This window comes from Mustela nivalis (assembly GCF_964662115.1).
Source record: "Mustela nivalis genome assembly, chromosome: 8".
Taxonomy (NCBI): domain Eukaryota; kingdom Metazoa; phylum Chordata; class Mammalia; order Carnivora; family Mustelidae; genus Mustela; species Mustela nivalis.
This window is the reverse complement of record NC_139027.1, coordinates 49,394,475-49,419,765: the sequence shown is the minus strand read 5'-3', so window position 1 is coordinate 49,419,765 and position 25,291 is coordinate 49,394,475. Positions and strand designations below refer to the sequence as shown.

General features: G+C 46.9%; 1 protein-coding gene across 8 annotated transcripts in view; it reads right to left on the bottom strand.

Moving 5' to 3' along the window:
• SLC4A5 (solute carrier family 4 member 5) overlaps positions 1–25,291 on the bottom strand; it is a 108,896-nt gene that overhangs the window by 40,088 nt on the left and 43,517 nt on the right. For all 8 annotated transcript variants that reach the window (XM_082743936.1, XM_082743935.1, XM_082743941.1 and 5 more), the window contains 3 exons: positions 4,004–4,164; positions 3,099–3,254; positions 1,741–1,836 (listed from right to left, as the gene is read on the bottom strand). In XM_082743936.1, the coding sequence (XP_082600062.1) occupies positions 1,741–1,836; positions 3,099–3,254; positions 4,004–4,164 (413 nt within the window). The remainder of the gene's footprint in view (positions 1–1,740; positions 1,837–3,098; positions 3,255–4,003; positions 4,165–25,291) is intronic.

Here is a 25,291-nt window from a genome sequence, read left to right as displayed (position 1 = left end):
TCGTGTCCACCCTCATTGCTTCACGCCCACCCTGGGCTGAGGATGCCCAGACTGGGTCTCCCTCCCACACTTCTCTCCTGAGCCCCACAATCCCCTGGGCAGCCCCAACTGGCCCTTAAGCTCAACACCCTGGAAAACAGAACTCACAGACTTCCAGCAGATGACTCCCATTCCGCACCTTCTTCTGTTCAGTGCCCCTCCCTCCCTCCCATTCACCAGCCTGGGGGCCTGCCTTGCCTCCTGCTTCTTCTGGTCCTCACATCCCACCTTGAGCCTCCCCTTTCCACTCTTTCTCTGACAGTCTCTCACTTCCAATCTGGTCCCTTTCTAGTCTATTCTTTCTCAAATAAGAATCTGGTCTTGGGAGGTGCCTGGGTGGCTCAGTGGGTTAAGCCTCTGCCTTCGGCTCAGGTCATGATCCCAGGGTCCTGGGATGGAGCCCCGCATCGGGCTCTCTGCTCAGCAGGGAGCCTGCTTCCTCCTGGCTCTCTGCCTGCCTCTCTGCCTACTTGTGCTGTCTGTCAAATAAATAAATAAAATCTTAAAAAAAAAAAAAAGAATCTGGTCATGGGATGTGCCTCTACTTAAAGCTTCTCAGAGGTCCCCATTACCTTCATAAGAGAGGCTCCTTTTGTAGGGCATGTGGTCCCTCTTCGGTTTGACCTTCTTGCCCTCAGGCCCTGCCCTCCTCATGAAGTGAACCGCCTCCTACACAGCGTCTTCCTTCTGCTGTTTGTTTCCTTTGTTTGGAACACCCTTCTCCCCTCTCCCCCCCCCACCACATCGCCTGCTCCTGGAAAACCCCATTTATTCTCCAGTACTCAGGCGTGTCTCCTCTTTGAGCCTTCCAGGGGCCAGCCCAGGGAGGGATGGTGTGCACACAGAACCTCCCTCCAGGCCTCCTTTACCACAGTGTTGGGCACAAGGGGGACCTCAGACACAGGGAACAACTGGGAGGAAGACTCGTCCAAAGCCATTCACTGCCGGCTGCCTCCTGGTGTCCCTCTGTGTAATAACCAAGGCCAGAAGGATGGGGACCCGGGGTCATCAGGAGCAGAGAGAAAAGACTATAGCTCAGCCCTTGGCCAGCCCCACCCACACTGCCCACCAAATCACTCCATGGGCCTGGTCATGGCACAGCTGACATAACTTGTTCATATCTTGGCCTTTTAGTAAAAGTACTTAAAGGAACATACTCTTCTCACTCCTTTTTCTTTCTGTTTTGCAGGTTCTCTTTTCTTTGCTTCACAGCTCAGCTGTGTGCCCCCTGATGAGCTGCCTGAAGGGCCCTGTGAGTGCACAGCTCACAAGCGTCCTTACTCAGCCCAGGCTACGGGGGCCCATGACTGCCTGTGGCTCACGGTCACGGTGCAGAAGGCTGTCATCCAGTGGGGGCAGGGAAAAGTCCCTGGCCTGTTTCTAATTCCATGACAAGGACCTTTTCTTACCAAAAACAGGGCTGATGGTGGGAACAAATTTACAGACTAAGACAAAAGCACCTAGAACCATAGGACTAGGTGCTGATCATGGCAGCACATGATTTAGAGCTGCACCTGTCAGAGAAATCACCTAGACACTTAGGGTAGCAAGTTAGACCCCCAAGGACAGCCCAGGTTTGGGGGTGAAGGTTAGATTTCTTCCAGATGCCTGTCCTGAGAATTCTGGACAGGTTCCCCCACCCCCACCTCGAAAGCCTATGGAAGCTGGCTCTGCTCGCATGGCAGCCGAGCACACACTCACACAGCCGGCCGTAACTGGCACTTTGCCGTATCCTCAAGTCCTCGGTGGAGCGGTGGAGGCTTGGGCCAGCTGCTGGGCTCCGGGCTGGGCTGCGACCTGAGAGGAGGCACAGGAGGGGTCTGGCGTCGGCAGCCTGGCTGTCAGCATGGCTGACATCTCCAGTCGTTCCACCTAAGCAAAGCTGGGCCCTGAGACACATCTCTTCCCCTTTCAGGAAGAAGGCCTATGTTGGTTGTTTTATGTTTCTCTTTTGAAGTTAATAGTTTGAACAAGATTATAGAGAAAATACTCGTACTCTTGAGAGTGAGATTGATACACAATTGTTAAATAGGCAGCAGGTGTTGTAGACTGTTGGGTTTAGCCCCAACTTCACCACTTACTAGCTGTGTGACCTTAGGTAAATAACTTAACCTCTCAGTGTCTCAGGCTCCTCCTCCGTAAAATGGGGATAATAGGAACAGTATCTAGCCATTGGGTTACTGTGGAGAAGACACGAGTTAACACAAGTGGAACACTCAGAACTGTGCCTGGGACACGCGAAATGCTGACTCCACACCTGCTGTTATTAGTATGGGCTAAACACTTCCTGTTTTAAAAAAATAAATAAATAAATAAAATAAAACCATTCATCTAAAGAGATTCCTCAAGGTGCCTTCTTCAGCAACCTCATCAACTTTGTTCTGGCATTTCGAGTATAGTATCAAGAGTGGAGGGTTGCAGGCTGGAGGCATGTGCTTGGAACAAGCCACTTGCTCTAACGGCCCCCGGCTTGGCCAATCACGGTGACACCGCTGCCAGATTTACAAGCCCTGGCCCACTTGAGATGAACCCAGAAAATTCTACTGCTTCATTTTCTGCCAAGGCTCTTGGCTCTTCCTGGGGGTTCATTGGGAGGCTTTCAAGCTCTTTCTACACACAGGCCATCTCTACCAGCATTTTGCAATCCCAACCATACAAGAGAATCTCCTGGGGAGCTCTGTGAACTCCCTATTCCCAGGCCATACCCCAGACCACCCGAATCCAGCTCTCAGGGTGAGGCTGAGGCACCGGGACAGGTTTCATACCCCCAGGTGATTGCCGTGTGCTGCCCAGGCTGAGAATCAGCTCTCTTCTTAGGACTAGTTCTGTTCTGCTGGTGGGGACAACATTGGGGTAGGGATGGGGTAGGCGGCAGGTACAGGCCTGCCAGAGAAGGAGACTGAGGGAGCCCAGAACCACGGAATTTCTTCAGGATCATGAAGTCCAAAAGCCTCCACGTTGCTAAGACTCTCCAGCCACCAAGGTGGGCTCACTCGGCCCCTGGGACTTGACACCAGCCCCTACATGCCCATCGCCCACGAGCATATGGCCCGACTCACTGGTGGTGGAGGAGACGGACTTTCCAATGTCGACCAAGGAGCGGTGGATGGGCTTCTTGGTTTGGTGACGGTGTTTCCTCAGGAGGACATAGCTGACCCTGTCCCGGAGCTCGGGCCGCAGGAGGCCATCCTCGATTTGCTTCTCAATGACGTCATCTAAGTGGGGAGCAGACACATCTTGTCCATGTAGGACAGAAGGACCAGGTGTGTGTGGGGTCTTAAGTTTCGTCTGTTATCAGTGGGTTAAAAGTAACTAAAGGAGACTGGAGCTGTGGAACTAGTCCCTGCTTTGCCACAAACCATGGAAACGCGGGCAGGTTTGGGTACATGGCCTTTGGGTACATGCATGTGTGTGCATCTGTGTGTGTGTGTGTGTGTGTGTGTACAATTCTACGCTCTATCAATGCTATGGTGAAAAGTCAATGAAGTACCCTAAGAAGCACAGAAGTTCTGTGTTCAATGGTTTAGTGCTAACATGAAGTCCTTTTAGGAAAGCATTTTGGGGAAAACACTTGTGGCGAATTTGGGTGGAACAAAATTCACAAAACATTTTAGGGACAATAAGGCCAGCCTTATTGTCTCCCTTCACTGCTCCGCTAAATGAGAGCTAATTCCCTGCAGATGAATGATGATCCATTTACTCTGACAAGAGACAGGTTGCCATGGCCATAGGTATCTCTGACAACGCTAGGAAGCCCCTCTCTCTTTTGCTCCCTTGCAGGATGGCGTCTCAGAGGATGGCATTTTCACTCCTGGAGCTCTACATGGGACCCAGACCTGGAGCCACTGTGCTGGGAGTGTCAGACCAGAGCCTGGTCTCTGCAAAATTGGGCAGGCATCACACAGACCCATCACAGGCACGAGGCTGCCGTGGCTTTCTGGGGCCCCAGCCATCCCTGCCTCACCTATGATCTGTGGTAAGGAGCCGCTGTCCAGATCCAGCAGGACCGTCCCCGTCTGCAAGCAGGTCCGCAGCTCGAAGAGGCTGTGCAGTGACAGTGTAGACACATGCGGCTTGCTCCAGCGTTCGCCTCCTTCCTCTACCTTTTCTTCAAACTTTATCCACCTGGAAGGGGTTAGGATGGGGCTCAGCATGGCCACTGTCCTCAGGAGCAACCCCCAGCGGGTCTCCCCGGGTAAAAGGGTGTGGATTGGCAAGTCACAGGCCTGTCCTACCTGTTGTTGGGACACTGCTGCTGGACTCCCAGGCAGAGCAACTTGGGAACCTTTTCACTCCCACGCCCCCACCCCACCCCCGGCGCTTCTCCTGATGCTGTCGTGCTCAGGGTAAAGTGACATTCCAGAGCAGGACCATAAATGGGCATGAGGGGTCTTTTGGGGGGTGGCAGAAATATTCCCAAACTGGATTTGGTAATGGTTGCACAAATCTGTACATTCACTAAAAATCATTTAATTGTACATTTAAAATGAAGAGGTTGGGGGCACCTGGGTGGCTCAGTGGTTTAAGCCTCTGTCTTCGGCTCGGGTCATGATCTCAGGGTCCTGGGATCGAGCCCCACATCGGGCTCTCTGCTCAGCGGGGAGCCTGCTTCCCCCTGCCTCTCTGCCTACTTGTGATCTCTCTCTACCAAATAGATAAATAAAAATCTTTAAAAAAAATTTTAAAAAAATGAAGAAGTTGATGATAATCTATAATAATAAAGCTATATTTTTAAAAAAGAGTATCAGCGGGAACCTGGCTACCCAGGGTGGGTGACACATGAGTTCAGCATCTGCCTTATGGGGTGTGGTTGGCAAGGAGCAGAGAAAGCATTCCTGACAAAATCGTTTTTCCCCACAGCTTCTACTGCAGGGCCTGGAGATTCTACACACCCACTCTGGGTTTTGGTTCTCAAAATTCTTATTAAAATCTATAGATCATCTGGGGAAGGAAAGAAATTAAACCAAGGATGCAGAGGAATTTGTTCTTCCTAGAGGACAGAATCAGAGGCTGGGTAGGGTTGCTGAGTGGAGGCCTGGGACAGCCCAGCAGAGGACAGCAGCAGACAGCTTGGAGAGGTGCCAGGAGCTCACGGCCAGCAGGCTCCTTTGTGAGATACCAACCCCAAGTTAGTGGGTAGCTTCATGTTATTCCAATCAAAATCCTAAAAGAGTATTTTTGGGCCATGTGACTAATTCTGAAGTTCTTCTGAAAAAATACATGCCTGAAAATGGTTGGGGAAAGTCTTAAAAAAAGAATGGGCATGGCCATGCTGTTAGGAGACAGAGAAACTCGCCTAAAATCCGGAGTGTGATTCCTGTCTAGATATAGACAAAGGGATCAATGAACAACAGTCTACAAGCAGACCTGGGTCCTCATGGGAATTTGGGTTTTGATAGAGGAGTTGTTTAAAAGATGACCAACTCAAAAATAAAAAAAAAAAACTTACCTGTCACCTACTTCCAACCAAACACAATATTAAATTCTCTTATGGGTTAAAGTCTGAACATAAAATTAAATCTATGATGGACGATTCCTGACTCTTAAAAAGAGAAGAAACTCTGGCAATATGCTACAACATGGATGAATCTTGAAGACTTCATACTACATGGAAGCCAGGCGCAGAAGACAAACACTGCATGAGTCCACTTATGTGGAGAACCCGAGTAACCAAATTCACAGAGACAGGAAGTAGAATGGTGGCTTCTAGGGGCTGCAGGGAATGGGGATGGGGGCTTACTGTCTGATGGATAGAGAGTTTCAGTTTTGCAAGATGAAAAACTTCTGGAGATGAATGGTGGAGACAGTCACTCCATCATGAACTTGGGTGAATGTATCTAAGGTCACTGAACCATACACTTAACAGTGGTTGAAATGATAAAATCCATTTTATATAAATTTTCCCACAATTAAAATAAATAATTTAAAATGTATAAACAACAATGAAAATATACTAGAAGAGGATATAGGAGAGTCTTCTCATATTCTTGGTTCTCTAGAAAGAATTCCTAAACGAGATGCAAAACCACAAGGGAGAAAAAAGTGGGCAGCTTTTGTTACATGAAAATAAACTAAACTAAAACTTCTGTATGACAAAATAAGACAAAGTTCCAAGAAATGCAACACCTTGGGAAAATATTTACAATACACGGGGCATCAAAAATTGATATTTATAATATCACACAACTCCTTCACATCAGTAAGAAAAACTCAAATTAACCAACTGAGAAGTGAATGATTCTAGAAAGAAATGAAGATGGCCAAAAGACCTTCAACTTTACTAGGAATCGAGGACATTTAAGTTATTGCAAATGGGATGACATTCTTCATTCCCCATATTGGCAAAAATGAAAAAGATGGGTCACTTCCACTGTCAGTGAAAACATGGGGAATGTGGGCGTGAGATTAGTGGGTGTATGTACACAGTGTACGCGTGTATGCCTATGTTGTGAGTATGTGTACAGTGGAACGGCACACTCGATGTGGGGAACTGGGCAGCCGCTGTCAACATTTAGTGGGCATGTCTTTTGTTGCAGTGATTCCATTTCTAAGAAATTATCACAGAAATATCATGACACACCTGCATACAGTAAAATGTGTACAAGGATATTCACTGCAGCTTTGTTCATAAAGGTGAAGAACTAGAAACATGGTCACAGTGATTCCCCACATGCCTGCTGCACAACATCCCTCAGAGGTAAAGAGTATGAGAGTGAACGATGCATACTGACAGGACAGACACTACCATCCCATTTTATAAAAAAAGAAACACACACATCCTTGTGTTTGGCTACATGTGTCTAAAAGTGCCTGGCAGAAGCTTTAGAAGGCTAACTGTCAAATGGTCAACAATGAGTCTGGGGAGAGGAGTGGGTTTGCTGGTGGGAGAGGGGTTAAGAGACTCTCACTCTGCTTGGGTTTAATTATGGTAGCAACAGGGCAGCCTGACAACCAGGTTGTGTGAGTCCCAGATCCAGTATTTATTAGCTGTGGGCTTTATCATTTTGTTTTCTTCAGGAATAATAATAGTATGCAACAGAGCAGAGTCCAGGACAAAAGGCATATTCTGTTAGTGTTAGTTATTAAGGTAAAAATAAAGAACATCGCTTTTATAACTTTAGAAACAATGAAATATAAGAAAGCAGAGGCTTTCAAAGATCTTGCAACCAGAGGACACCATGGTTGATATTTCGAGGACTATCATTATTATTATATTTATTTTTTGAGAGAGAGAGAGAGTGCATGTGAGGTGAGGAGGGGTAGAGGGGGAAGGGGACAGGGACAGAGACCCTTAAGCAGGCTCTATGCTCAGTGTGGAGGCTGAAATGGGGCCCCATCCCAGAACCCTGAGATCATGGACCTGACCCAAAATCGAGAGCCTGACATTTCACTGACTGAGCCACACAGGTGCCCCTCCACAACTATCATGATAGGTCTGTGGGCATCAATGCACATGTGTACATATGCACACACACAATTTTACATTAATGACACCATAAGGATATAATACCTATTGGACATTCTTTCATGTCTTCAAGTGTCTATAAATATTTATATCATTTTAAAAGCTCTCTAGTGTTTATCTTGTTGCATAAATGGACCACAACTGATATGAATAACCCTCACTTGGTGGACATTTAGGTTATTTCTAATTTTTTCTTACAGATTTGATTTATTCATTTGAAAGAGAAAGGGGAGGGGCAAGTCTGAACAGGGGGAGGGGCAGAAAAGAGGGAGAAGCAGACTCCCCGCTGAGAGGGAGCCCAGTGCAGGGCTCAATCCCATGATCCTGAGATCATGACCTCAGCAGAAGGCAGATGCTTAATTGACTGAGCCACCCAGATGCCCCCTAATTATTCTTTATTATAAATAAGGCTGGCTTGAATATCCCTGGCCCTGTTCAATAATTCCTTAGGATAAGCTGTGTCTGTACACTTTGAAGTGAAGGATATACATTGCCAAACTGTTCTCCAGAAAGCTTCTGCGAATTTACACTTTCACCAATGCACAATCTCACGTTACCCTAAAGTCTCTCAAATGCTGGTATTGTCATTCTTTTTCACTTTTGTTCATTCGGTAATTGAAAATTTACATCACGTTTGCATTCTTCTGATTACTAGTGAAGTTGGACATTTTTTTTCCTTTGTCAGAATTCCTCTTTACACAACTGTGTGAGTGCTCTGCCTTGTGAATGCCTAACTTACATTTATTTGTGACCAGTTAACCAGGGGCCTGGCAGGGCCTTAGGGGCTTGAATGGACACAGGATGGGAGGTTGGATTAAAAGAGGCTTGGGAGGTGAAGACCTATAACATGGGGGCTGGAGCAGAGACCATGCATACACTTGTCTCAAGATTTACCAAAACGTAGCTGACTTTTTTAAATGGGAAAAATCTGTTTGGGGAAATACCAGCTAAATTATGGTAGATCCAAGACTGTGTGATGTCAATACAAAGTTTTTCTGAAAGCGGTATTAATATAAGAGTTGGACACATTCAAATATTTTGATTGAGAAGATCCAAGACTGCGTGATGTCAATACAAAGTTTTTCTGAAAGTGGTATTAATATAAGGGTTGGACACATTCAAATGTTTTGATTGAGAAGATGCTTGCCCTCTCCCTGAGAGTCTTTCTCCCATGCAAGCAATCATATTGCCCTGTTTTTTCTCTAAAATATGCAAGATAAATTATACTGTCACCTTGTCACTGAAGACCCTTTGCGACTCTATAGCCTTGCCCTATCCACCAAAAGGTGTGATGTATCCCAGTACACTGGGCCGCTTGCATTGACGGCTCTCTACCCTGTCTCACAAACTTCCTCGGTGAACTTTCTCTGGCAGCTCTCTGCCATGACATCCGTACTTCAGTTTTCTGCCTATACAAATCCAACTCCACCCAGAAAGAGTGGGTGAGAGCATACCTTCTCTTTGAAATATCCTCTATTATCTCCAGACAGCAAGGACAATCAGTTCTCTCTTCCCCCCAGAACTTCAAATATTTGTACTGTATTGGGTCCCCACAACACAGTCGGAGCACAGTTTGCAGAAAAGCAAAGTTATCTATTTCCAAGTTCAGGGCAATATCAGATCTAGTCTCCTACTACCAGCATCCCTGGAGAACTTGATTTTGAAGAATCGCAGGACACTCAACAACTTTGCTAGGAACAGCTCTCCAGGTCCTTATTGCAACTATTTTGGGAATCCAGATGTTGCGACAGTGAGCCAGTGCCCTGAAACTTAACTTTGTGTTTTTAATAGAGACTATTAGACATTGAGCTCACTTTTACCTTGAGTGGAACATGGAAACATGGAGGACCCAAGATGTGTAGCAATGGTTTTCAACTTTGGCTGCTAATTAGAACTGCCTTGTAAAATACAGATGCCTGGATGGTCACCCCTTCTGGAGGGTGGCCTGACCCTGAAAGCTCCCAGTTAATGTGACTGTGCCCCGAGGGTTGAGGAGCCCTTGCTCTTGAATCATACAGATCTGTGTCACTCAGGGATAGCTGGACTTGTCTGGGGTCCCAATGCAGACAAGCAGCTCTGTGCGCTAGGGTCTCACTCTCCTGTGTAAGAGGAAACATGGCTTTGAGAACACCAGCTGAAAGAGCAGACCATATCTTCAGAGTCTCCTTCCTAGCATGGCCATTTTTTCCCCCTTGTATCTTTGATTTATATGATTGGAGTATACACACTATACCAGTGTGCCTCCCTCAGACTTTAATGTACAAAAAAAAATCACATAGAGATATTGTTAAAATACAGATTCTGATTCACCAGGTCTGGGGTGTGGTCCCAGATTCTGCATTTCTAACAAGCTCCTAGCTTTTGAGAGTCATGGATCTATATAGTGAGATGTCCTCTTTCCTCTCTGTTTTCCAGATTGGACCCCTTCATTTTCTTTTTTTTTTTTTTAAGATTTTATTTATTATTTATTCGACAGAGAGATCACAAGTAGGCAGAGAGGCAGGCAGAGAGAGAGGGGGAAGCAGGCTCCCCTCTGAGCAGAGAGCCCGATGTGGGACTTGATCCCAGGACCCTGAGACCATGACCTGAGTTGAAAGCAGAGGCTCAACCCACTGAGCCCAGGTGTCCTGACTCCTTCATTTTCTACTGCCCAGCAAGAAGGCACTTCCTTGCAAATCTCTCCCAGTCACCCTGTTCATTTCTCCAACAGTACACTGAGGACAGGGTTCTCAAACTGAAGTACACATCAGTATCACTGGAAGGCTTGGGAAAATACAGATTACCGGGTCTCACCCCAGAGTTTCTGATTTCATAGGTCTCACAGAGGAGAAGGAGCACCAAGAATATGGACATTTCTAACAAGTTCCATGCTGATGCTATGATCTAGGGACCACACTTTAAGAACTCCTATCCTAGGATAATGATTCTTAAACTGAGTTGCACAGAAAAATATCTCAGATTTTAAAATCTTGATGTCTAGGTCTATCCTAGACCAATTTACACCAGAATACCTGAGTGGGTGGGCGGGGGCATCTGGGTGGCTCAGTCAGTTAAGTGTCTGCCTTCAGCTCAGGTCAAGATCTCAGGGGCTCAGGTCAAGATCCCAGGGTTCTGGGATCAAGCCCGCATCAGGGTCCCTGCTAAGCAGGGAGCTTATTTCTCCCTTTCCTTCTGCCTGCCACTCCCTCTTCTTCTGCTATCTCTATGTCAAATAAATAAATAAGATATTCAGAATACCAAGTGGGAACTAGGCAACTGTGCTATAGACTGTATATAGATGCTAAAATAAACAATTAATTGTAGTCAATCATGTTTCCTGGTTATTTGGATATACACCTGCTTCCCCAAATAGACATCAAGCTTCTTGAGGACAGAGACCACTGCTTTCTCACCAGTGTCCCCTTACTGTCATTAAATGCCCACTCCCTCCTGCTTGAGGGTAGTGAATCCTGACCGATCATGTTGGGTGAAGTCTAGGAGGAGGAAAGAGACAGTGGTGGGGCTTAATACTGGGAACAACCGAAGTGATAACCATCAGAGTCTAGGACCATCACAGATACACATAAAGATCAGTGGGTGGGAGCGGCCTCCTGATAGAAGCAGACACCTGTGAAACAGTCTTCTGAAAAAGGCAGACTAGAGTTAGACAAGCCTGGACCCCACCATCACTTTAAAATAAATACAGATGTTAAACCCCATCACATAGATATATGCAATCCCGAAGGCACAAAACCTATAGGACAAATGATGCCATTTCTTTAGCAATAACAACTGTGAGGGAAAAACAGAGGAGGAAGAACCTGGAGAGAGTAAAAATGACTTCAGAGACCTATCTCCCAAATGCAGTCTGTGAACCAACTTTATATATATATAAGCTATGTGAGCTTCCCAGGCACCCCTGGACCAACTATATTTTTTTTTAAAAAATAGATGATCTGAGAAATATAGACACTGCCTAGATAACTCCATGAAAATAAAGAATTAGGAGTGTCTGCAGAGCTCAGTTGGTTAAGTGTCCAACTCTTGATTTCAGCTCAGGTCATGATCCCGGGGCCCTGGGATCGAGCCCCGCATCATGCTCTCTGCTCAGTGGGGAGCCTGCTTCCTCCTCTCTCTCTCTCTCTCTCTCTGCCTGCTTGTGATCTCTGTCAAATAAATAAATAAAATCTTTAAAAAAAAATAAAATCACTGCACTAGATGCTTAAAAAATAGCTAAGATGGTAAGCATTATGTTAAGTATATTTTACCACAATAAAAAAAAATGGGAAAGAAAGAAGAAAAGAGACCTTATCTTTTAGAAGCACACACTGAAACATTTGCAGAGGGAATGGTGTGTGTCTGGGATTCATGTCACTGTGATCCAGTGTGTGTGTGTTCCGGTGGGAGGAGTGGCAAGCAAGGAAGAGAGACATAAGATTGTCCATGACTTAGCTGGTAACCATTGAACCTGGGTGATGGGTGTGCGGGGGCTCATTCTACTACATACTACTTTCAAATTTAAATTTTCCATAATAAAATGTGTAACCACTTGTCAGAAGGAATAAAGGAATGGGCTCTTTAAAAAGCGTCTAATCAGAGCCTGGCTTAAAAACTCTTGGACGCCTAATAAAATGGCTAATGTGTAATCCCAAGCCACTCATTGCAAAGTGACCTTTATACCATGGTTGGCTTCAAAAAATGGGGAATTAGAGTTGGAGAAGCAGGTCAAGTGGAAAGAAAATCTCTGGGCTGGAAAGGAACTCACAGGGATTTTGTCTAGGCGGGAGTGGGGGCACCAGATGCCCCTCTTGTAGCTGGGGAGGAGCTGAACAGAACCATGAAGAGTCACATGTCCCAGAAAGCAGTTCCCCGTCACGCAGAGAGGGTCTGGAACAGAGGCCTTTTCTGTGACTCAGAACTCGGCCACAGTTACGATTAGAGAAGCCGCTGTTTGGTTAATACCTAGAGTGGCAGAAAGTGTCATGGGGGCAAGCTACCAGGTACAGCCAAGGCTTTCCAACACTTAAACCAGGTTGTTAGAAGAAGAGGGGGTTCTCCTGGAAAGAGCTGGAAACCAGAAGACCTGAATTCTAGCTCTCTCCTCGGACGGAGACTTAAATGATAACCCCACTCACCCTGCCCTGGCTAGTGTATGAGTCACTCTTCACCTCAGCAGCATTGGTGTCATTTGGGAGCTTGTGACAAATTCCAACACCTAAGGCTGAACCCCAGAACTAATGACATCAGAATCTTAGGGGCCTGAGAACTGGACATCAGTACTTTTAAAAAGGAAGACATACCCCTGGGGATAAAAATACATGTTTATAAAAAAATAAAAAATTAAAAAAAAAAAAAGGAAGACATAGGTCTTTAAGAGGATAATGAGCAGGCTATTGGGTGTAGTTAGCAAAGAAAAAAGTCTGGAAAATATAGACAAACATTTTGATTGGAGTGGAGGTCCTTTCTTTCTGCACTTATTTTGCAAATCATTATTATTAGATTATGTCCTGGTTAATTTGTTTGCAAAAATTCCTCTAAGAATATCCTAAATTTAAGGATTAAAAAAATGTAGGGGTGCCTGGCTGGCTCAGTCAGAAAAGCCTGTGACTCTTGATCTCAGGGTCGTGAGTTTGAGCCCCATGTGGAGTGTAGGGACACTAAAACTAAAAACTTCAATAAAAAAGTAAATATTTTAAAAAAGTAATCTCCTATAGAAAGCAGCCTTTAATGTTAAGGTTATGTTGCTTCTAAACATCTGTTGTAAAACTTAAATTTGTGTGAATTTATTGCTTAGATGAAGTTATGTATACTCACCTAAAAGCTGAGAAGTACACACTACACTGTGGTAATTCTCCACTTCCATGGCCTCACTGACTTTATTCTGCACCTCTCCCATCCCTGCCCCACCACCCATTGTCCAAAGATTTGACTTCCATGTCTCAGTTACAAAGCATCAAGGCATGGTGTTTTTGCTTGCTGCTTGGGGCCAGCTGGTAATAGATTTTGTGACCTTAACAGATTGGTTCGTAAGAGTAACAGATTCTTAAAAGTAACATGAATATGGGATGCCTGGGTGGCTCAGCTGGTTAAGCGGCTGCCTTCAGCTCAGGTCATGATCCCAGCGTCCTGGGATCGAGTCCCACATCGGGCTCCTTGCTCGGCGGGGAGCCTGCTTCTCCCTCTCCCTCTGCCTCTAGCCTGCCACTCTGTCTGCCTGTGTGCTTGTGCTTGTGCTCTGTATCTCTCTCTATTTAACTTTGCTTTGAGTCATATCAACACCCTGAATTTTCCAGCAGAAACCAAAGTGTTAATTCTCTCAGGGGCCAATCAAGAATTTTCCTGGAAATGTCTAAGATATCTTTAGATATTCCCTAGTTTCAGTCTTTGAAAGAAGCACCAAGAGATGGCATTTGGAAGAGAAGTTTTTCAAAAGGGGAAACTCCTAAGCAAATTTTTGCCCATTCCTACAATTTATTTGGCAAATTCTTACTACATAATGATAAGCACATATATTTAAAAAAACATATATGTAAAGTAACACAAAAAAGTTACTTCTATGACCGATTAAAATTGCACATAAGGTATGTATGTTCACAAACCAAACCTGACAGTGAATTTGAAAGACTAAAGCATGGAAGACTGAGTGGGCAGGTATGGGTCAAGGGTCAACATGGTAATGCAGAGGTTTAGAAGGTACCAGGAGGAGAAAAGCCTCACAGGTCTCTTGGGGTATCCACCCCAGAGCAGACTCAGAAATTTGTCTTTTTATTGTCCCAGAGATGATTAGTTCCAAGGATACTGACTAATGGTAACCACGTTCACAAGGATCGATGAATAAACCCAAATTTACAATGAGCTTTCCAACAGTTGTTAGTTACCATCATCTTGCAACCCTTGCTTTCTCTCCTTCTAGACAGATACACGGGGAAAGCCGAATTATCATCAGAGAGATACAGAATCAGAACAGAGGCTAAGTAACCCAAATGTTTAACAGGATAAATGGAATCTTCCGTCTCTGCAAATGAGATTTGTCTGGGACTGGGACCAGACAAGTGGACACTTCTGTTGTAGGCTGTTCTGGAGTGAACCCCGCATGCTTTCACAGCTAACCCCCTGTGATTGAAAGTCTCTCATTTTGCTAGCATAGAGGTCTCTTCTAAGGGCCTTTGGTTATGCAGTGCAGTTTGGGATTACTGGAGAATCAGTTCTCAGAAAGAGCACTCAGGGGTTAGCTGGGAGCAACGAGGCAGAGGTGTGTCATTCCAGGAGCTGTGGGCATGGAACGGGAGTGGGCACTCGGCTCCTAAGGTCCTGCATTTGGTGAGGGGTCCATCCTGCTGCATATCGTGTCTTCATTCAGCAGTAAGGTGGAGCCCGCAGCTAAGTGAATACCATCAGGCACAGCAACTGGCAAATTCCTACCTGGTTCCTTCAGGGAAAGGCTTCTGGAGCCAAATCTCTCTGAAGACTACTTGTCTGTGTGTCCCAGAGGTTTTTGTAATGATCTCCAAAGGACTGTCATTTACCAGCTTGTCAATTCCCCTCAGGGTCTCCTCCTCCCCACCTCTCAGGAAAGTCACCCTTCTCTCCCTGGGTACTCTCTCTCCTACCTCTGCTATTCAGGCCCTTGTCCAAAGGTCACTTCATCCACGCAAAGCTTCCCCAGGGACCCAGCTTGAAGAGACTACTCCTTCCTCTCACTACCATCCCGTGCCATTTATCACATAGCACTTATAAGAACAGTGGCTAAAGCTTACTGGGCACATACTATGCACCAGGTATTATACTAAGAACTTCATATGTATTATCTCACTTAATCCTCAAATCAGAGCCTTGAGGAAGGTCTGCTACTATTCTCATTGTCCAGGTTAGTGTTGAGCAGAGAGCCCAATGCGGGGCTCGATCCCAGGACCCTGGGATCATGACCTGAGCGGAAGGCAGACGCTTAAGGACTGAGCCTCCCAGGCGCCCCTGGTGTTTAAATTTTTAAAGGGTAGTAAGAAAGGAGGAAGAAAACTAGAAGAAAAAGAGAAAGAAGAGATCCTATATGAACAGAAAGCCTAAAATACTATCTGTCCCTTACAAGAATTTTATTGACACCTGCACTAGATCATAAGCATCTCGAGATCAGATTCATACATGTCTCATTTCAGTTCTCCTGTAGAACCTGACACAACATCCCCTAAAATACTTTTAGAATGAAAGGAGAGAGGTATGGATAAGATAAAATTTCCAAAGGTCCAAACTTTCCACTTTTCCTCTACCCTGGATTTGGTAGGATCAATAGGAACTGATCCAGGGGAGTGGTGACAGTAGTTATCCATGTACGGAGACCAGATGTGACCAGTGAAGTGCTTGTCCAAGAGGGGGCAGGTTGGCAAAACTCCCACCTATATTCTCATAGTGGTCTGGAGACTTCTGGAAGTTCTGCTTGGCATTAGAAACACAACTGCCATCACAGAAGAGGTTACATAAAGTGCACATCTTTGCTACTACAGATGTGCAAAAGACATATTTGGGGTGTCTGCTTTGCTGCCATTCATGGGGATAGGTTCCCTAGGCCATGCCCAACCCTCCCTCCCTAGCTCCCCATAACTCTGATTTGGGTGTTGGGACAACCAAAGCTGGGCAAATCAGATGCTCTTTGAAGAATTAGGAATTGGGACTAAGAAATAGATGCACGTTGTGTCCCTTGAGTAGAACAGATGTAAACTTAGAAGCTAAGGGATCACCAAGGACAGGGACAAAAGGAAGGGACGGGGACAGTGGCAGAAGAGGGAAGACACTGCTCAGAGACAGGCAGAGACCAGAAGCAGAGAAAGAGAACAGCCTGGCTTCCTGGGCCCAGGCCTTGACATACCTGACCAACCATTCCCAGGTACCATGAGGCCACCCCATATTCGGCTGACGCTCCCTCTTTTTGCGTAAGTTAGCTTGAGTGTGCTTCTGTTACTTGCAGCCTACAATGCCCCTAAATTTACAGGGACATTTCTCTGTCCCTTGGCCATCCTACAGAGGGTCTGCCAGCTCTCTTGAGCGTAGGCTGTGCTCGTGAGGCTGGGTGTGTCATGGGGAGGCTCCTGCCTTTTTCACAAACACCTGACAAAGGCTTTTCAGGGTGGTCTATTCCTTCAGCATCTCTGGAATTGGACAGATCTGATCCTAACAAGACAGGAGACATAACCACCAAAATCAGTTTGCGGACCTTGTTTTGATTTGAAGTTGCAAAAACCAACAGTAATGTTTTTGAGAAAATTAGGGACATTTAATGGTAGACTAAATATAGTATTAAGGAATGGCTCTCAGTTTTGTTAAGAGATACAATGGCATCGTCGTCGTCTTTACAGAAGAAGTCTAATTTCATCAGGTTGTGTACTAAAATGTTTACAACATGCAGGATCTTCTTTAAAACTTTGCAGCAAAAGAGAAACAACAAAATAAAATTCCTAAAAGTAAACTAAAAAAAGTGGTGAAGATAGATCCAATATTAATATTGGGTAATAGATAGGTGAGGGCTAATTATACTGTTCTCTCTACTTTTCATGTTTGAAACTTTCCATAATAAAAAATTATAGACAGACAGCTATTTAGAAATTTAAAAGTTAAAAATATATACATTTGGATTTAGACAAATACATATTTACATTTATATGTATATGAGGATGAATCAACTAGTGTCTTGGCAGGCAAGGTGGTCTGATGGTAGGCTTTCTCCCCACTACTTTTTTTTTTTTTTTTAAGATTTTTTAAGATTTTATTTATTCATTTGTCAGAGAGAGACAGCACAATCAGGGGGAAGGGCAGGCAGAGGGAGAAGCAGGCTCCCTGCTGAGCAAGGAGCCAGACACAGGATTTGAACCCAGGACTCTGGGATAATGACCTGAGCCCAAGGCAAGACACTTAACTGACTGAGCCACCCAGGCTCCCCTTCTCCTCTCTTGACAACTACAACTGAGGGAGTCACCCAAGGATGTCCTTGGTTGTGGAGAGGTGATCCTTCCTGCTGACCAGCCTCTTGGGGCTGTGTGGAATTGCCAGCCAGTCAAGCCACCTCCAGGAAGCCTCCTGCCCTCCCTCCTCTGGCCAACTAACCCTAGGTTACTGTCCTGAGTCTACCAGGTGATGGCGTTGTGTCACTGCCTGGCCCTCCCCAAGGGCGGGCTGGTGCTTCCCCAACCTGTTGGCAAGCACTCTGAAGCTGGCCCCTGCTGGGGTGTTAGGCCTCAGGGAGCCCCAACCCTGAGCTGTGCTGACTAGACGTGGTCAGGAAATCCCTGGGGGACACACACCCTGGCTCAGGCCCCGGGTCTGTGTTTACACCGCTCACAAGTGAGAGCACTGGAGGCAACCAGGGCCTCGGAGGCCTGGGGGGGAACACTGCCTACTTCTACCTGGGCTGCCATCCAAGTTCTGATTCCTACAAAATCACTTTTTCCCACTTACCCGGCATAAGTGTCAGGTATCAGTGTTTGACTAGTGGAGGGAGAGGAAAGCACCATGTCAGCTACTAGATGTGAAAGCGGCTTGTTAAAGACTGAGACTATTCAGACCAGCAACCCGTCAAGGTCAAATAACCTTGAAAACTTTCATGGGATCACAAATCTCCATGCATGGCTCAACGGCAGCCAAAGGAGGGCCCAGACCCGCAGCTGCTCCCCTTCCTCAGGACCACCTGGCCACCAGCAGCTCCTGCAGTCTGTTCTTCCGCTTTGCCTTGTCCAACAAGAGATGGCTCTGGCAATCACCAGCCCTCTCTAATTCCCTGGTAGGAGCCCCCAGGCCTCGTTGCAGCTGCCCTGCCCTCTGCTCCTTCCTTCTGGCCTGTCACACAGAAGGGGTGGGACCTTCCAGCTGGGGGCTCAGGGCCCTGTCCCCTCCACCCAGCAGCTCCTCTCCCACTCAAGCATCTTCACACCACTCTCCTTCATCTGGCCCCTTTCCCTCAGCCTTCGGCATGCTCAGATCGCTCATGCTCACAAAGAACAAAAGCTTCCCTTGGGAGACCAAGCTCACTGCCACCTTTCACAGACAAGCATCTTGGAAGAACCATCCCACTGAACCCACCCCCGTCATCCTGACTCTCTCCTCCACCCTCTCCCCATGTCACCCCTGAGGACTGCTCTTGTCTCTCCATCCTATGGACACTCTTCTGTTCCTCTCCCACTGGTGGCTGCTCCTTCCATCTCGAATGTCTCCCTGACCCTGGTTTCCAGGGCACAGCACTCCTCTTGTTTCCCTCCTACCTCTCTAGTGGCTCCTTCTCAGTCTCCGCGGTGGGTTCTACTCCCTCTGCCCGCCCCGCAAACGTTAGTGACCTGGGGGTTCTGCCCTGGGAACTCTCTCACTTCACGATCTCAGGGCCAACCTTACAGTTTTCTATGGGTTTGAGTCCCATCTAGATGTTGAGCACACACAAATCTAGGCTTCTCCACTCAGCTCCAGACCTCCGTAGCTACCTGGTGACCTGTTGGACACCTCTACCTGCAGCTTCCCCAAACACAACATGTGCCAGGGGGCACTCATCATCAGCGTGCACCAGAACAAAACAAAATGCCCAATGCAATGAGAATTTGCTTTTCCTCCTGGGTTTCCTATATTGCTACCACAAGTTACCCTCTTGCTCAAGCAGGAAAGTTGGGCATCTCTCTGGCTATCCTGGTCCCCTGTATGCCACCTGTTACTAAGTGCTGTAAATCCCCCCTGTTAAGACAGGTCTCAAATCCTGTAAAAAGAGTAGTGGCGGGGCGCCTGGGTGACTCAGTGGGTTAAAGCCTCTGCCTTCAGCTCAGGTCATGATCTCAGGGTCCCTGGGATCGAGTCCCGCATCGGGCTCTCTGCTTGGCAGGGAGCCTGCTTCCTCCTCTCTCTGCCTTCCTCTCTGCCTACTTCTGATCTGTCTCTGTCAAAGAAATAAATGAAATCTTTAAAAAAAAAAAAAAGAGTAGTGGCAGTTAGGGATTAGGAAGAGAGTGATATGAATAAGCAGAGCACAGAAGATGTTTAGGGCAGTGAAACCACTGTATAGGATACAATAACGATGGATACACATTCTTACATATTTGTCCAAACCCACAGTAGGTGCAACACCAAGAGTGAATCTTCATGTCAACTCTGGGCTCTGGGTGATGGTGTGGCAATGTAGACTCACCAACAGTGAGAAATGGACCACGCTCATGGAGTGTGTTGGTCACAGGGAAGGCTCTGCCCACTCAGGGGCCGTGGGAAAATGGCACCTTCCACCCACATTTCTTATGAATCTAAAACTGCTCTAAAAAATAAAGTATATTTAAAAGGAATATACATACGAACACACACATATATGATAGATATATATTAAATTTCATGCTCAAAATATACAAATTATCAGCTCAAAAAAAAAAAATCGGTCTCAAATCCACCCCTGTTCTCTGTTCCCACTGCCAACATCTAGGTTCGGGGTCCCATCTTTCACCCAGGACCAGCCTCCTGACAAGCCCAGTCTTGCCTCCTTTTATACAGAGCCAGAGTGGCCTCTCCCAGACCATCCTGCTCTGCTTCCCCTCAGTGCAAGCTCCCACTGAGTTCAAGTTAAAACTGCACAACATGGCCTGCATGGGCCCTCCATGACTGACCCCACACTGTGCAGCCTAGCCATGGGCATTTCTGCCTCTTCATCTGTGGGTCTGTTCTCCTGGTTCCCAGGCTTCTCCTATCCCCCTGAATACCCTCTCCTGGTTCACTCTGACCTATCTTTCAGGTTTTAGGGTGAACACCTCTTGCTCCTGTTTGTCTTCCTTGAGCCCTACTGTCTGGGCTGGGTGCCCCCACACTGTGCTTTCACAGCACCCCATCTTCAAATGCCTGCTTATCCACTTTTGTGCCCCATTCGACGGAAAGCCCAAGTGAGTCAGGACAGCATCTGCTGTGCTCATTTTTGGATCTCCAGAAGCTGGCTCAGATTTACAGATAGTCAACACTTTGTAAATCATACTCAAACGAATGAATGAGGTTTGCGGACTTCTGTGCTAAGAGCTCTCAGCTTCCCACCCTGCTTTTAATCCGTAGAGTGGTGCTGGGGGAGTAGTGAGGCCAGAGGCTGAGGGTGGATTCTGCCCCAGACTAAGCAGGGGGATGATACTAGGAAGGCATTCTACAGAATTGTAAGTGGGAGCAGTTTAAAGCTGAGATAAAGTTCAGACGCTCCCCTCTATCACACACGGAGTGTACAAGCATCCACGCACAGAAGATGCTTTTGAAAATATGCTGATTTGGTTTGACGCAACTAAGCTGATCCACTTTTCCTGCCCCTTCCTTCCACCCTTTCCTGGTCATCACAGGAATGTCCTTAAAGCACAGGTGCCTCATAAGAACCTCTGCAAAATGGGGGCACCTGGGTCGCTCAGTGGGTTAAAGCCTCTGCCTTCAGCTCAGGTCATGATCCTGGCGTCCTGGAATTGAGCCCCGCATCGGGCTCTCTGCTCAGTGGGGAGCCTGTTTCCCTTTCTCTCTCTCTGCCTGCCTCTCTGCCTCCTTGTGATCTCTGTCAAATAAATAAATAAAATCTTAAAAAAAAAAAAAAAAAGAACCTCTGCAAAATGGCCACAGTCACCAAACTGTGGAAAGAACCAAGATGCCCTTCAGTAGTCGAATGGATAAAGAAGATCTGGTCCAAATATACAATGGAATATTATGCTTCCATCAGAAAGGATGAATACCTAACTTTTGTATCAACGTGGACAGGACTGGAGGAGATTATGATCAGTGAAATAAGTCAAACAGAGAGAGTGAAGTATCATATGGTTTCGCTGATTTGTGGAACATAAGGAAAACACGGAGGACATGGGGAGATGGAGAGAAGTGAGTTGGGGGAAATTGGAGAGGGAGACAAATCAGAAGTCCTCAGAGACTGTGGACTCTGAGAAACAAATTGAGGGTTTTGGAGGGGAGGGGAGTGGGGGGTTGGGTGAGCCTGGTGGTGGGTATTATGGAGGGCACGCATTACATGGAGCACTGGGTGTGGTGCATAAACAATGAAACTTGGAACACTGAAAAAAAAATTAAATAAAAAAGAACCTCTGCAAAGTTCACTTTTTGGTCTGCTCTGAGTTGAGATCAGAGACAGCTTGGATTTGGAATTTTCTCTCAGAACTCTTAGAAGGCTTTATTTTATTTATTTGACAGTCAGAGATCACAAGTAGGCAGAGAGGCAGGCAGAGAGAAAGTGGGGGGAAGCAGGCTCCCTGCTGAGCAGAGAGCCCAACAGGGGGCTCCATCCCGGGGGTCGAGGGATCATGACCTGAGCCAAAGGCAGAGGCTTAACCCACTGAGCCACCCAGGCGCCCCTAGAAGGCTTTAAACTCTGGCTATCTCTGAGTAACCCCCAAAGGGCCCTCCACCCTTGGGTGGGTTATAGCCCAGGTCACTCTTCTCTTGCTGTCCTTGCAGCCAGGCCAAGTTGGGCCTGAGAGAGGACAGCATTCTGGGTAAGTTGTTTGCTGGAAGTGAGGGGCTCTGTGCCCCCACCCACCTGACCCAGCCCTCCCTTCAGGCAAGGTCAGGATCAGCCAACAGCCAGCCTCATTTTCCTCCCGGGAATGCTGAAGAGACAGAGTTAGTAAAAATCTATCTTATTAACAGCCTGACCTACCAGCATTGATCACATCAGAAGTGACGCCTGCACACACAGTCCCCATTATGCGCACAGGGGTAAGGATTCAGTGGAGCTCAAAAAGCCATTTAAATCCGTCCAGGGGTGACTCCTTCTCCAAGGGCTCAAAACATCCCCCAAACTAATAACCCCCAACAAAGCACCACCAGGGAAAATTCCTTGCGGATTTGAGATTTTCACTCTGTGTTAATCTCCTAACTCAATAAAGCAAACACTCCTGCAGCAAATTAAATGCTTTTATTAAAGGGTCCCCTCCTCCGTTCCCTTTGATGTGGGTATAGGCCTATAGCCTTCCTAGGGCTTGAGTGTCTGTGTGAGCGGTTATCCAGCCCCCACACCACCATCATTTTCTCCCATTACCCCAAGGAGGCCAGAACCCCCTAGGATTGGCAGATTCTTGGATTCTGGAAACTTCTAAGACCTCTGGCTTCCTGGAGTAGATCTCATAGCCTGTCAGCTGAGGGAAATGCTTCCCATTCTTTTGTGGGGGTGTGGCCTGGCCCCAAGCACCTCCACTGTTGCAGTTGGCTCAGAGGAGTTTCCAGCACAAGTGTCCAGGCCAAGGTGGACTTGTTGGCCAATGGTCAAGCCCTTCCTCTGACCTCTCTACAGCCTTGTTGGTCGAACCTCCAACAGTGAGGTGAAAACCTGGTGTGGTTGGCTGGACAAAAGATTAAAGAAGGCTAGGTAGAGAAAGGGGGCTCCGGGTAGGGAGGTCTGAGCTCCTCTCCTCCCACTGTTTCCAGCCCCCAAGTTGGCCTCCAAGCTGCTTCCCCCTCACATCTTCCTGGAATTGGGTTCAGCCATTTTAACTTCTTCTAGTCATCACTTTTTTTTTTTTTTTTAAGATTTTAATTATTTACTTGTCAGAGAGAGAGAGAGAACACAAGCAGGGGAAGCAGCAGGCAGTGGGAGAAGCAGGTTCCCCACTGAGCAAGGAGTTCAATGATGCAGGATTCAATTCCTGACCTGAGCTGAAGGCAAACGCTTAACTGACTGAGCCCCCCAGGCACCCCTAGTCATCACTTTCCTCTCACTGTTGGTTTGAGGTCCACTGAGGACCCTTCCAGGATCACCACAGATGCTGTCCTCAGAAAGCCTACCTCACAGGGAAACCCAACAGCTTGTAGATGGTTAAGGATCAGACACCTTTCTTTTTCAGGAGGCGCTTGCTTCTACAAACAACATCTCCTACAATTTACCAGTTTCTTTACAGGGTCTACAGTGCAGAAGGCACTATGGATCTATGCTCAGACCAGAAACAGTATTTTGTCTATGGTGACAGACAATCAGGTCTCTGGGGGCCCAGAGGCATTCTTAGCAAGGGTTCTGTGGGCCTGCATGATAGGCCCTCATGGAAGGTCTGGTCCTGGCATTTGTTGCCAGGTCCTGGATGCAGATCTTGCCCAGCGGAGAGAAAATGCTCTTCTTATGGGGTCTCTGAGAAGGCCCCCTCAATGTTCCTTCTATCAGCCCACCTTGGACAAGAAAGGGAGGAGCATCACTAGCTCCTTAGATGCATTAAGCTGCCGTAGCCCAGACTGGGCTCTGGTCATGTAAAATGTTCTCCCCTCTCTTCTCAGCCCTGAATAGATGCCCTGATCTGTGTGGCTATCTCCATGTATCTCCCATCCCAGTGGAATTGCCTCTAGACTCATGTATTCCCATGGAAACCCAAACAGAGCCCTTGGAAGTTGGGGGAAGGGGAGAAATTAGCTGAGAAAATGGGGAAACATGTCAAAGTGTATAAGCCCTCAAACTGGGGTCAGACAGACCCAGTCTAGAACTCAGACTCAGCAGCCCGCACACTCTGAGCCTTGCAAGCTATTTCCACCTCTAACCCTCAGTATCCTCATCTATAAAATGGGGATAATCTAGCTCCCACTTCCTCACGGTCATTGTGCAGCTTGCATAAGATGAGCCTGTAAACTCTTGAGCATATAGTAAGGGCTTGCTGAATGGCTCATAAATAGAGGCTCCAGGGCTTCCAGACAAGGATTGGGGCACCCCATGAGGCTAGACTTCATTACCTCCCAGAGGCCTGCAGGGATCTGGTAGTCCACCCAGTGGCCTTTCTTCTAGGAGAGATTTGAAGGAGGCGGCTTGGGAATGTCCAAACCTGCTCTTCCTTACTCTTCAGAGCAACTGACCAGGTGAGTGAGGTTGGTGGGTGATGGAAGAGCCCAGGCCATGGGTGGAGCAGCTGCCAGGATCTGGGCTTCCTGGTGGCCCCCAGGTCCAGCCAGTCCTAGACTCAGGCATTCTCAAATGGGGCAATAACAGCCCCGAAGGGGTCTTGGGGAACGAAAAGTTTTAGGTATTACCATGGTTTATGGCATTCCAAAGTTCAAGCCAACCTGACTTAAAACATATTCCTTAGTATTTAATTCCTCTGAGAAATAAATACTAATAAAGTTGAATTAAAATTAAAAATATCTTGGGGGTGAGGGGCACACTAATAAAAAAAAGAAAAGAAAAGAAAAGAAAGAAACATCGGTATGGCCCACTTTTTGGCCTTTCTCAAGCTCCTACCCAGGAGCAGCCCTTCTTGCTGCCTCCTACCATAGCCTACCTTTTCCTTAGACTCTTGGCAGCATTTGGTGTTGCTGGTCAGTCCAGTTAGAAAGCAACCCTATCCCAGGCACTGGGTAGGGCCAGACTACTCCAATCCTCCCCTGGCTCCATGTCTTCACCATGTTGCTCCCCAACAGCCTTCTGCCTCTTCTCCTTCTACTATCCCTGTATACACAGTCAGTTCCTCTGTCCCAACCCCTCACAGAGTGGAGCCTCCAGACCTCCACTCTGCTTGTCCCACCCCAAACTCTGCTGAGTCTCTTTTCTTCAGAGGTCCACCATACCTCCCCACCTGGATTTTTCATGACAAACATTTTCCTTCTTCTAGGAAGTCCTACCTGCCTACCCCAGCTCCCTTGGTGCTTTCCTTTCTCCTTTCCCTCAAACTATAGCATTTAGTTTGAACCATTTGACAAGAAAGTACATATGTCCTTTTATTATTCTCTCATGGCCTCATGGGTATCTGTTCTACTTTCCCACTTGGGTTTTAATTTGAGAATAAAGACAAAGTGATAAGTATCTGTTTGCTTATTAGTGTCCAGCCCAGTTCTGGACACCAAGGAAGGCTGGCATGGAGGTCTTTAGGG